This window comes from Pholcus phalangioides, unplaced genomic scaffold, assembly GCF_987345545.1.
Source record: "Pholcus phalangioides strain wild (caught in Gottingen) unplaced genomic scaffold, Ppha-v1.0 ptg000004l_1, whole genome shotgun sequence".
Lineage (NCBI taxonomy): Eukaryota > Metazoa > Arthropoda > Arachnida > Araneae > Pholcidae > Pholcus > Pholcus phalangioides.
In genome coordinates this window covers 44,693,389-44,706,723 of record NW_028301597.1, presented here as the reverse complement: position 1 = coordinate 44,706,723, position 13,335 = coordinate 44,693,389, and the positions used below count along the sequence as shown (strand labels likewise).

At 36.9% G+C, this 13,335-nt stretch overlaps 2 protein-coding genes across 2 annotated transcripts; one reads left to right on the top strand and one right to left on the bottom strand.

The window, feature by feature from the left end:
• Positions 1-204: 204 nt before the first annotated feature.
• On the bottom strand, positions 205-3,111 carry LOC149087661 (uncharacterized). The gene is made up of 2 exons (XM_089231941.1): positions 2,785-3,111; positions 205-390 (listed from the first exon to the last, which is right to left on the bottom strand). The coding sequence occupies exons 1-2, from the start codon at positions 3,109-3,111 to the stop codon at positions 205-207; spliced, it is 513 nt and encodes a 170-aa protein (XP_089088067.1).
• Positions 3,112-7,580: 4,469 nt separating this feature from the next.
• LOC149087660 (protein roadkill-like) lies at positions 7,581-8,588 on the top strand. The gene has a single exon (XM_089231940.1). The coding sequence runs from the start codon at positions 7,581-7,583 to the stop codon at positions 8,586-8,588; it is 1,008 nt and encodes a 335-aa protein (XP_089088066.1).
• The last annotated feature ends 4,747 nt before the right edge of the window (positions 8,589-13,335 follow it).

The following is a 13,335-nucleotide window of genomic DNA, read 5'->3' as shown; positions in this document are numbered from 1 at the left end:
CGACTGTAAGGCTTGATGAGGTCAGGACGCATTGCAAATGCCTCATCACCCACAAAAACATACGGAAGAATTCGATTCGAAGTAGACAATTTAGAGAAATGTAGTTCATACGTAATCAATTTCTCATAAAATTTTGTGTTGTTCAACACTCCACCGTCAGAAACACGTCCATTTGTGCCAACACTGCAGTAAATGAATTCGCAATTAGCATTTGCCACGGCCATTAAAACGACACTGAGTTATTTTGTAGTTAAAGTAGTAAGACCCGCTGCCTTTTGGTGGAACAATTTGTACGTGTTTCCCATCGATGGCGCCTAAGCAGTGAGGAAACTGCCATCTATTTTGAAACTCAGCCACTATTTCTGACCAGTCCTTTGAGTCTTTGGGAAACTGAAAAATTAAAAAAAAAAAATTTAATTAACTGAATGATCAGCTGAATACCTATGTTAAGAACATAGACGCCGGAAGCTAGGGGGCTGAGGCCATTTTCGCCCTCCCCCCAATAAATTTTGTAGGGGGTCCGAGGCCGCCAATAGTTTCTGAAGAAACAATGCAATGGACCCTCCCTCTTCTGCTTGAGTCCCGGGACGACTAGCAACTTCCAGCACCTCCAATGTTTTCTTCATATCGGCGCCTCTGGTTGAGAATGAAACCAATCACTTGAATTCTTAAAAATTGAAGAAACTGAAAACTGCGTAAGTACTCAACATGAGTGCGCCATTCTAAATCAAGGCCGTTGACAGGAATGTTTTCAAAATTTCAAGTATTGTTTCGGGCGGTAGAGAGCAATTAATATCCGGCATACACAAGGAGGGGGGTGTAACTTTTCTCCCAGCCGAGATGATCTTCGCAGTAAAAAACAAACTTTCCCCCCCCCCCTCCGATAAAATCTTGCTTAAGACTGTGGAACTGATAGTAAATAGACTTAACCAAGTGATTTCACATTTGATCATTTTTGTCACACCGCGGTCATTTTCTGCACACGAGTGGTAATTATACCGGGACCTACAATTTATTGCCGATTCCGAACGGCAGGCTTGTTTTCATACTTATCGAGAGGTTGGTGCGCTAACCCCTCGATGGGTGACTCCCTGCGGTAGCAACTTTTTTTCTGCAGTCATGTCGCGATTTCTGTTGTACCCCTGTGTCAGGAACGTTTCTGACAAGGACGCGGGTATCGAACTCGCGACACCTCTAAACATCCTTTGGTACTTTAGGCTAGTATCTTATCAGCCTGGGCTATATATACCACGGCCAGTGATTTCACATCTAGTGACGAATGAAAGTCTCAGATAAGCTGATGTGTGGTGGAATGGAAGTAGGTTAGAGTATAATTTCCCCCCCCCCCCACACACACACACTTAAAATGACGTTTTCTCTGACTTTTTTGGATAATCCGCATTTTCAGAAATCCGAGATTTTCTCGGTCGTTCACCTAGAATTATCAAGATTCTATTGTATGCTTGTCTGATCTTTTTCAGGAGGGTCAAAGTGATCAAGAAATCTTGGCGACACCATCCTCTTCAGCGGCAACTTCAGCAAACTCGAGCACTTCGGCATTCAGTGTGCTTCGCTCACGGGGCTCGTCCAGGAAGAGAAAAGCACCCACAAACGATGATAAAATTGTCAATGTTTTAACGATGGCCAGTAAAAAATTGGAGTCTTTGAATGCAGAGGATGCTTTTGATCGGTTCGGGAAGTGCGTAGCCGATCGACTCCGCAACATCAAAGAAAATTTGCGCCAAAACTAATAGGGGATGCTTTGTTCGAGGGAGAAATTGAATCCTTGGGCATTCAATCTAAAATTGTTACGGCGGAGAAAGAACCCCGTCACCGCCCTCATATTTGGATTTGATACAAACCCGAACTATCCACCATTTGCACCTCCACTATCATCACCATTCCCCCCTCCCCCACAACCATTGCAACATTTACGTTTTCCGCAATACGACTCATCACCATCATTCTGCAACACCTGTTGCAGGTTCGTTGGCAGACTACGGTCTGAATAATCACCAAATTCCGTGATTCCCGTGTTCATCCTTTTTTTTTTTTGTATATTTTCACGTTTTAGCTAATCTATAATGGTATACCATTTTAAATATGAAAATAAAGGAATCGCAAAAAGAAAAAACAAAACCATTTCTTGCTCATTTTGCAGATCTATTATTTTGTGATTGTTTTCATCAGGGCTTGACAAATCCAAAAATATTTATATGCCAGTCAAATTGTTTAGGGGCTAGGCATATATGTTTTTTGACGGAAAACTGATCCAAAACAATTATTTTCCTTCTTCCTCTTGGACTTATTGACACCCATTTCATTTTGGCAGACCTGCTAAAATGAATTTCAAAAATTCTGTGCAGTCCTCGAATTCCAACTCAGTTTACTAAGTTGGAACTCTCATGGAAAATTTTGGTGCTAATGCCCGTTTTTTAGTCGACCTGGCCGCTGGGATATGTCAACCCTTGATTTTCATATTTACAGTTCGTCTGAAATGAAGCAATAGAGGCGAAGTTCACCTTCAAACAGAGGCACTGGCCTGAGGAAAATATTGGGGAGGCTGGAAGTTGCTGGTCGTCCCGTATATATGGGGCACAAGTGCGTTCGCAAGAGAGGGAAGGTGCATCTCATTGGTTTTTTCTGGAATTATTGAGGCGAGGCTCTCTTACAAAGTTTATTGGGAAGAAAAATTAAATGGCCTCAGCCCCTAGGTTCCGGGTTTTCAAACACCAAACATTGAACTTAAATCTGTATAGCAATTGAAAATTGGAATTAACTAACCTTCAGATATTCTTTCTTTAAAGCTGCGTAGATTGCTCTACAGGTTTCGGGAATTATCTTGCTTAAAGCTGGTTTCGATATTATCGTGGTGAATTCCAAGTCTTTGCAAGATCTTCCAGTGGCGAGGAACCGCAAAGTTGCTGAAAGTCTTTCATGTGCAGATATTGCTTTCCTCATGCACGTATCTTCTTTTTTAATGTATGGTGTAATCATATTTGGCAAATGACTGTATGCAGTACAGTCCATTCTCAAATAGTTGCGCCAGTCATCAGGCTCACCTTGCAATTCTCTCAATAATTTCACGTGCGAGTACTGATTTCTTTTCATTAGCCATTTCCTGGACCATTTACTTCTATTATTTTTCTTTCCGTTCTTCTGCAGCTGATACAATTGCGCGGGGTAAATAGTGAACAGTAAGAGCGCTTGGATCGCAAGGCAAAGCGAAGGCAGGATTGAAGCGTTCACCACGGGGCCTCCGCACACGAACACGATTGTCATCACTGCTCAAGTTGAATCTAGATTCGTCGCTGAAGACGACCTGGTTCCATTCCGTTGGAGTCCAATCCCGTCGTGCTCGACACCACTCCAAACGGAGGCGTTGGTGGGTGGGTGCCATTGGCAGCACACGTAATGGGCGCCGCGATACCAGATGTCCTTCAGCCAGGCGCCTTGCGATGGTTCGGGAAGACACAGGGGCCCGTAGTGAAGCTGCTGCCTGTGTCTGGATAGCGGCCAATGAGGCAGTTGGCTCTACGCGTGCGTTTCGGATGATGTGACGGTCTTCTCGACGACTGGTCTGTCGAGGGCGTCCTGAACCTGGTCGCCGTGTAAATGACGTCTCTTCTGTCCACTGGTCCCAACACCTCCTCACAGTAAAATCAGAACGGCCTAGTTGACTAGCTACACTCGCCGAGCTGACCACCCAGCTTCCATCATCCCGATGATTCTTCCCCTATCGAACTGTGACAACTGCTCATATGGTCTTACGACGGCGGCGTAACGGCATGTCTACCTCAGCATTTCCTTTGCAAACGATTAAATACATTCCAGCAAGCTCTGCTTACCTGTTTTATACTCCAAGGAGAGCGAATTTCAACGCCCTCTAGTGGCATTACGCAATGCGCAATCACGCTGCATTTCTAATCATTTGCATATCTGCCCGACATGTACCTTCAGGCCAACTTTCTCGTTTCGATCCCACAATTATTTCTTGGTGCGCAAATTTTTATGGCAATGAGTGTATTTGATGTTTTTAATTGAAAATAAAATTATTGTTAAATTTAAATGATTCATATTGAATTTTAATTATGCAATTTATTATTTTAATAAATATTTAAAAACTGGTAATTGAAGTATTTTTATTGCCATGATACTGACAATCAAATTTAACGATGAAATACTTATTGTATTTTGATATTACTTACAGAAAAAAAATTTTCTTTTAATATCTTGTTACAATTTTGCCTCTAATTAAGCAAATCTCAACCACTATTTACTATCTGAACCCATATAAGAGTATTACTCTAATATCAATAAAAACATGCAGTCAGAATTAAAATAATCAAGTCTGTCTACGGACCCACCATTTCCATCGTCGGGGACCAGAAGTGGTCCACCGGTCCACAGACCATAGGTTGAGAAACGCTGTCTTGTACAAAAAGGGAACGTCCTCTTTTAAAAAAAAAGTGTAAATTAATTATTCTAGGAATTTGGTAGAATATTTATGTGTCTAAGACACTGTTCAATAATTTCCTGAAGAACAGCGAATTTTATTCTGGGTATAAAAGAAATGTTAGGCTGTTTCCTTTCACAGATTGACAGAAGAAAATAGCAATAATTTAAGGTATGAACAAAAAAATTGGAACATTTTATAACGTTCAATTAAAAACTCAGTTTTTCCAAGAAAGATTTGTACGAATTTTCACAATAGAAGATATTGAACTGGAATATTGAAAAAAAAAATTACGACGCCACATACCGTGTGCTCGAAAAAAAAGGCTTCCTTGACCATCCTTTACGAGCACACGCAGTGGTGAGATTGGAGTTAGCTAAAAAATATTTAATTTTAAGGCAATGAAACTGTAAATGTTATCTTTTCAGATTACTACTTATATAAAGACTATAAAATTTCACATGTCTGTCCCCTGTGAAATTAAGTGTTTCTCAGCGAACTCATCACTGTGTGTGCTCGTACAGGATGGTCAAAGAAGATTTTTTTTTTTCGAACACGGTATGCGGCTTCCTAATCTTCTATTGTGGGCATTTCTACTGGTCCAGGAGAGTTCTGAAACGCTCTCAATTTTTTTTGTTCACGTCTCGAATTATTGCTATTCTCTTTTACCAATCTGTTGAAATAGCCTAACCGTTCTTTTACACCCGGAATAAAATTATTCGTTCTTAACGAAATTATTAAGCAAAGTCTTGGGAATATTAATATTCTATCCAATTTCTCGAGGAATTAATTTACACTTTTTTAAAACGAGGATCAACCTTTTTGTAGGAGACATACCCTTTCGTCTAGTATCATTTTTATGAACTGAGCTTCGCGAAAGAAACCCACGCCGAATTTTTTGAGAGGCGCTCAGAAATGTTGCCTGGCCAATAAGGATATGCTAATTAGGTAAGTGACGAGAAAAAATGGGAGTGACCTTATATAGTTTTTTCCCCGATTTGTATCGTAATGGTAAGAGAGAGAAAAAAAATTTACTGAAAAATTGTAGTGAATTTCCGAACGAGTTTCCAAGATATCATTTCTCATTGTACTCGTAGTCTCTGATAAGCATTTGGAGAAATTCTGACTGTTTTTTTTAATCATTTTTTAAGCCGTTTTTTCACCTCGCCCTATCATTCCACCACTGTAATTTAAGTACTATAAACAATAGAAAAAAAAAGTTCGAGTATTTCTATTCCTCGGTTCATTATCCTCGGAGTTTCAGGAAGGGAAAAACTCTAATCACCTGCTCAAAATCGGATGAAGTCCTTATTTGATCATTTTGTCGCAACACGGTAATTTTCTGCACACAAGGGCTAATTAGACCGGAACCTACAATTAATTGCTGATTCCTAATGGCTGCTTTTTTTAAACTGACTGAGAGGTTGGTGCGCTAACCCCTCGATGTGGAACTCCCTGCGGTAGCAATCTTTTTCTGTGGTCATGTCACCGTTTCTGTTATATCCCTGTGACAGGAAAGTTTCTGACAAGGACTAACCGAGTATCGAACTTGTGACACCTATAAACATCCTCTGGGAATTTTACAAAATTTTGACCACACGTCAAAATTTTGTAAAAAGTTGTTCTTGTTATCTACCAGCTTATCATGGTAATTCATTATTGCGCTGTTGTTGCTATTGAGAACGGATAAGCAAGATAATTTTATCTACTGTACTTGCTTATTACGTGACTCAGTCTGCTAGATATTTTTGCCAAGAAAAAAAGTATTGAAAAGAGAGGATAACTAGTTTGCGCCATAAGTAGAAATATTACGTACGAAACGGGAAACTTGAAATCAGTGTTTTACTGCATTATGTTAATGACAACCGTATTTATCATGGACGCAATGTTCTTTTTTCAATCAGATATCACTTGGCTTTACTATGTATGAATGGTGTGGTGGGCTGGTCTTTGTACATGTCTTGTTCCTTGATTTGTTTCCTTATCAATAAGAACCGAAAGCAAAAATGATGCCTTTCGATCCATTTTTTTGGCAATTTCTCGCTTCAGAAAAAAACAATAAATAAATACATGTTTTTTAATTATTGATTCCATATGTTCCCGATATTTTACAACTGGGATATTATAATTTTCAAAATTTTCAATATATTTCACCAACATTCGCGAATTTCATGAAATTTCACTGAGAGCTAGGGCCCAGTGAACGTTCAAATTATCATGAAATTTTGAAACTTACCAAATATTTTTCTTAAACACTCCGACTCACGAAATTTACAGAAATTTGAGCATCCGAATTCACTTTTTGAAGGAAAAGGAATTGATCTTTACTTCTTAATTAAAAGATAAAATGCATAGAGTATAAAATTTTTGTTTTTAGTAAAAATTAGTACGAGTGATTATATTTAAATTTTTATTCTGGCATATAATAATAAATGCATTGGATATATTTGATACTAGTAAATCATGATAACAAGAGAAAAATGTAATTTCGCGGGTATTGAATTAAGATCTGTGAGGAAGATTTTGGGGAAAAACGGAGGGGAATAACTATATAATGATGGATATAAAGAATGAAACGTAATAAATAGGTAGTAAATTTTTACGAATAAGCAGTGGGGAGGGAAGAGAAAGACAGATAGCTGGGAAAAAATTTTATTCATGATGGTGGCACTGGAATCAAGGATAGCGTAGGAGAATTTTTCTGGGCATTGTCTATTGTCACCGAACGAGCACATAAAAAGGGTAATTTTTTCCCATCAAGGGAAATTAAATAAGTGGAAAATATATTCTATATAAGTTTTCCCTTCCTTAAAATATTCTTCTCACATTTTGTTTTAAAAGTAAAAAGAGAGCATGGGTCAACCCCTGCTAGTTAAGATCTATCTGGATCCCAAAGATGAAGGAGGTAGGCCTTTGGACCGGACCTCTGACACAATGGTTGACGGTGACGATGAAAGAAAAAATCACTAACAAGAAATTCTTGATAGTAATTCTTGGTGATAACATTCATTTACATTGGTAACCCTTTGATCGAATCCCACTCGGCTGAAACGAACTTGATTATATCCTCCCAGTTATTTCGAACACTTTGAAGTGATTGGAGATGAGAGAGACTGAAAACGGAATGTCTTCGTTAGAAACGATTCCAGAATCCGACCTCGGTGGTTATACTGTGCTTGTTTTGAGGAAACTTACATTCAAGTGGTCGCGCTTGCGGTGTAGCAAATTACTGCTTCATAAGCAGGTTAGTCATAAATTAAGAAGCAAAACCTTTCCAGAAGTCCCAGCGAAAACTTCTTGGTACCTTGAGATAACGAAATATCAATTCAAATCAGCTTTGAAACTTCATTTGGAAACTAGTGAGCACCGCGAGATCTACGCAAGATTCAGCTTTACCATAAAGAAAAATTCTCATAAAATAGGGAAGAGAAAAGGTGCATTCAATTTTTCTATTTCTGAGCGTGAATCTAAATTGTATTTATTTCCGTTACGATTTAACGAAATAGACAACACGATCAAGATTTTTGCGACGGTGCATGCTCAGGTATATCCGACAACAATAGCCGCTGAAGAATTTTTACAAAAGATTTCTCGTCTAGAGGAAGAGGACATGGACTATTTACTTCCCATCAATTCCCATGATGTGGTGATAGATGTAGATGGTAAAGAAATCAAATGTCATAAGTGCATATTATCCTGTAGATCATCTCATTTTGCCAATATGTTGGAATCTTATCTCAATGAGGAGAAAGAAGAGAGTACGTCAAAAGAATCTATGAAAGTTTCCATCGAGAGAAAAATACAACATATCACAATAACTGATTTTAGTTATGAAACCGTCAGAGCCCTGGTAACTTTTCTTTATACTTCCGAACGTCCCACATTAACGCTTCGATCTGCAATGGATCTACTAGAAGCCGCCCATAAATACCAAATACTAGACCTTAAAGATGCCTGTGAGAAGCTTCTGATTTCGAAGATAGACATGGGAAATGTACTGGATGTTTTGGTATTCGCCGACACGCATTCCGCTGATCAAGTAAGAAAAGAAGCGATAGGTTTCATAAGGAATAATACAACGATGATGTCAAGAAATGACCACAACAATGACTTGGAAACTGTGCTGAACTAAAATTGTGCTCAATTTTTAATTCGCTTAATTTTCTGTGTGTTGTGGAAGTGTTTGCTTTAATGGAGCTAAACATATCAGAAACTATATTAAACATAACCTATTTGGAAATGAAACTTCTCAAACTGTTAAGTAACCAGTAGTTATAAGTAAAAATTATGTGAAACTAGCTACGTATAATACCCGGTGCTGCTCGGGTTTTCCTTATATGCTGACATCATTAAAGACGCTACAAACCATTGTAAAGCCTTATACCTGCTGACTATAATTGCCGGGTTTTCTTCAACTACTGGGAGGATAGAAAAAGTGACAAACCATTATAAAGGCATAAACTATTGTACATAATACTGGCAGCGTTAAAGAAGTGACAAACCATTGAAAGGCATGTACATGACTGCAACGCAGTGTTAGGGAACCACGGTAGCCGAAGTAAACGTTCCGAAACTCTTTGTAGAGGCCGAGAAACCATTGTTGCTCGACAGTTTTTTGCCTATTTCGGGCATTTGCCCAGCTCTGACGATTTTTTAAAGTAGCCTATCGTTCAATGCGAGTCCTGTTTGGAATATATACAAAATTTGGAGACGATCGATCTAAAATTGTAGATTTGTACATAAAACTCACACAGGAAATCAAATCAATTTTATATGTATAGACTAGCTATAATACCTGGTGCTGCCCGGGTCTTCTTCAATTACGAAGAGGATTGAAAAAAGTGACACGCCATTATAAAGGCATATAAACTATTATATTTATATTGGCAGGATTAAAGAACTGACAAATCATTGTAAAGGCATATAGACCTACATGTCTGAAACGTATTGTTTGAGAACCACGATAACCAAAAAACAATGGTAAACATTCCTAAAACATCAAGTAAACTTTCCGAAAGTCATTGTTTAGGCCGGGAAATCATTGCAGCCCGACAGTTTTGGCCCATTTCGGGCATTTGCCTTGCTCTGACGAACTTTTAAAGTACCCTATATCGCTCAAGTCGGATCCCGTTTGGTATATATGCAAAATTTGGCAATGATAGATCTAAAATTGTAGGTTTGTATAGAGAACATACAGACACACAGGCAGAAAATCAACTTTATATACAGTAAAACCTCTCATTTGCGGACAGAGATGGGACAAAAATATTCGTCCGTAAAAGAGGGGTGACTGCATCTTGAAATTAATTTTTTGTACATGTACAGTATATAGATTTAGTTATAAAATTGGGAGTGATCAAAAATGTGAATTTACCTGCCAGAAAAAAAAAATGTTTCACTAGCGTCCTCTGCTGTTGACTTAAAATACTAATTTCTGAAATAAATATTACAGGAATATGTTTGTCTGTTCTTTTGGAGAAATTAATGTTTGAAGTTATTATTTTAATAAAATTTAACATACTTGAACTAAATTATAGAGAAATTTGCTGTAGTGAAATATCGTTTGATATAATTTTAAATTTTTATTTTGGTCAGTTGACAAATTTTATTTCATTTCGAGTCAGTTTAAGTTTCGATTTTGTGCGCCTGAATAAATTAGTTTTGCTTTTTAGCGTCACCTATCTTTGACTTTGAATATTACTTTCTAATTTTACACATGTAAATTTTGATCATATTTTTTCACATTCTACCGTTTTTATTTAATACAAGAAATCAATTTCTTAATAATTTACAGAAAATAACTTCTCATTTGATAAGTTGCGCCCACTTATAAAATAATAGGGTACAGTGGAATATCGGTTAATGCGATGTTTCTTCTACTTTCATGAGCCTGAACCAGTGGTTCTTAACCGATGTCCGCACCCTTGGGGGTGTCATGCAAGTCCTGGTTATCCCAACAACCGTTCATCGTAGAGGTATGGTTCTAATTTAAAAAACTCTCAAAATGTGTTAAAAAATCACCATGTACCAGTTTTGAGAGTGAAAATACATTATGTCACAAAATAAAAAATATAAATTTTTATATGGACGCCCTGTCCTAACCCCAGTTAGTTATGTAGAAAGTTATGGCCCTGTCTCTTCTGAGACCAAAAAACTAAAAAATGCACGTTTCTAAGAGCAATATATTCGCCGAGACATTCGAATTCAAAAAATTGGAGAAGAGCTAGGAAAAGACCGACAAACCAGTCACGGCCCAGGCTCTGTCCCTCCAGGGATATAAGCCTTTTACCCTTGCGGGTTGGGTTGCGCTGGGGAGCTAGGAAAAGACCAGCATGAATGAGAAAAATGAGCATTGTCCGTTAGTTTATGCTCTTCTTTCCCAACTTTTCTCGGATTTTGAATTTAAATGTATCAATGAATTTTCAAATATACATACGAAGCGCGACATTTTTTTTTTAAATTAGAGTTTCTTTATTTTTCGATGCACTGTATTTTCACTCTCCAAACTGTATACAAGGTGATTTTTTAAAACATTTTGAGCATTTTTTTAAATTAGGACCATTTCTCCACGACGAACGCTTGATGAGATAAAGACCGAATTAACACTTACGATGCTTCGCTTGGCGTTCGAGACATATGATTCACGTAACGTTATATAACTAGATCCAACGAGAATAATTTATAGTCACTTTTTTATTTACATAGGTGCGTAAACCAGAACTTTCGATATGCTCTCTCACAACCTGAATTTCGGCTCTTGGCCTTACAACCCGATCCGATTATTATATATCACTTCCGCTCCATTCCCCCCTTTTATGTTTATTTTTCACAAAAATGACTCGTTCATAGTGTCTATCAGCGGATACAGCCGCCGGGGCTTCCGTACCACACGACTTTTTTGTCCATGCCCCCCCCCCCTTCCTTTCAACCATTTCTCGTGCCAGTGTCACCCTTGTGACCATGGTTAATTTCATTTCCGACCTTTCCCCCCTCCCCCCGTTTTCCCGTGAAAAGATAGCTATTCAAACATTGAAGTATAAATATGTTTCAATTTAATTAATTTTTAATTTATGAAAATAATGAAAAAGCGATATAAACATATAAAAAAAATACAATGAATTGTTTTCAGTCAATACAAACTGCGCTTGAAGACGGCGAAATGTTATAAAATTACTGTACTGGATGAAATTTGTATTATTTACTAATTGATTTTTCTTGGGTGAATGTTTATACGTAGTTTTAATCAGAATTATCACTTGTAGCTTCCAAAATACACATTCTTATAACGATAAAAATCGCCAAAAATTGCATAGCAAGCAGTTTCATTACATTTATTATCTTCAAGCAGATAAAGGTAGTAATGAGGAAGTGGCCACACAATTGAGTCACAAAGTTGAAAGAGTTCAATCTTTTCCATCATTTTTCAATTGTATATCAGCATATATTAAGAATATATATAGGTTGGTGTGTATCATATCCGAATTGAAAATAATAAGAAAAATTTTAGAATATTTTGTTTGAACCATTCGTTTCAGAGAAGTCATGTACGCAATGACACAACTGCATTTTGGGGGGAAAAATTAGCTTAAATAATTCGTGAATGCATAATGATTCATTATTAGAATTTCTAACCCATCAGAAATTATAAATCTGTAAGTGGAATCGACTGTATATGGGGAAGGGAAAATTTCAAGGAAATTTCAGCTGTGCAATTTCCGCATTTAAACTAAGTTTTGACGTTTCTTCTTGAACGGCATATATGTCTAAGGCCGGTATTACACTATAAAAGTTTTCTAAATGTCATTTTATAAAACTTGAAAAATTCAACCAATAAGATTATCGGTTGTATTTGCTCGAATGTAACCTATGAGCTTTGTTGGTTGGATTTTTTTTAGTTTTATAAAAGGGATTTGTCAAACTTTTATAGTGTAATACCAGCCTAACAAACAAACTCCGAGTATGTTTAAATATTGAATATATGCAATAAGTATATGCAATGAAGTATAATGCAATGAAGATTGCTACGGCAAAGGCCATCCAGTATTTTAGGGCCTCAAAGTTTGTTTTGAATTTTGACGTACCACACGTATTTTGCGTACCTAAGCATTTCGTGTATAGGTAGAGAGATGAATAGAGTTCCCAAATTGTTTATTAAGCCCTAGATTCCAGACCAACTTGTTCAATCTCTGAACAAACACATAGTTAGAGATGTGAGGTGAGAATATTCTCCTGGATGTAAAAAAATTGGAGAATAATCGAGAATATTCATTTTTCTTTTAAATAATTTAATTTTTTTTTACTAATTTTGTTTATATTGTGAAATATTAATCAGTTTTCATTGCCTGAAACATTTACAACAAAACAATTTTTGGTATAATCACCTCCCAATGACAACTTTAGTTCGAGGTCATGATAAAGATACAGAACTGTTGTTTTCTTTAATGCACATACACTTAATTTCTGTATCACTTACATTTTTTTTAAAGTTTTGCAATTCAGCCCTGTTGGTTTAATTTTCTTGCTTTCAAACTTTAATATTGAGGTCTACAAACTTCAATATTCCCATCTTCTTGACGGGAAGAGAGACGGGGACAAAGAATATTCTCTCAAAGGACTACTATTATAAATTACTAGAGAATATTCTTATCAAAAATAATTATTATTCTCAAGTTAGTTATCGATATTATTTATTAGAAAACATGTTATTACATATATGCATGCTTTGAAATTATTAATACTCTGGAAAGATTTCGGTAACTGAAGAATATTCTCATTGAGGAGAATATTCGAGAATATTCTCTGGAAGGACTATTATTAATAACTTCGGAATAATTCTTATTATTTTGTATAAGAATATTCCCCAGTAATTTATGAAAGTA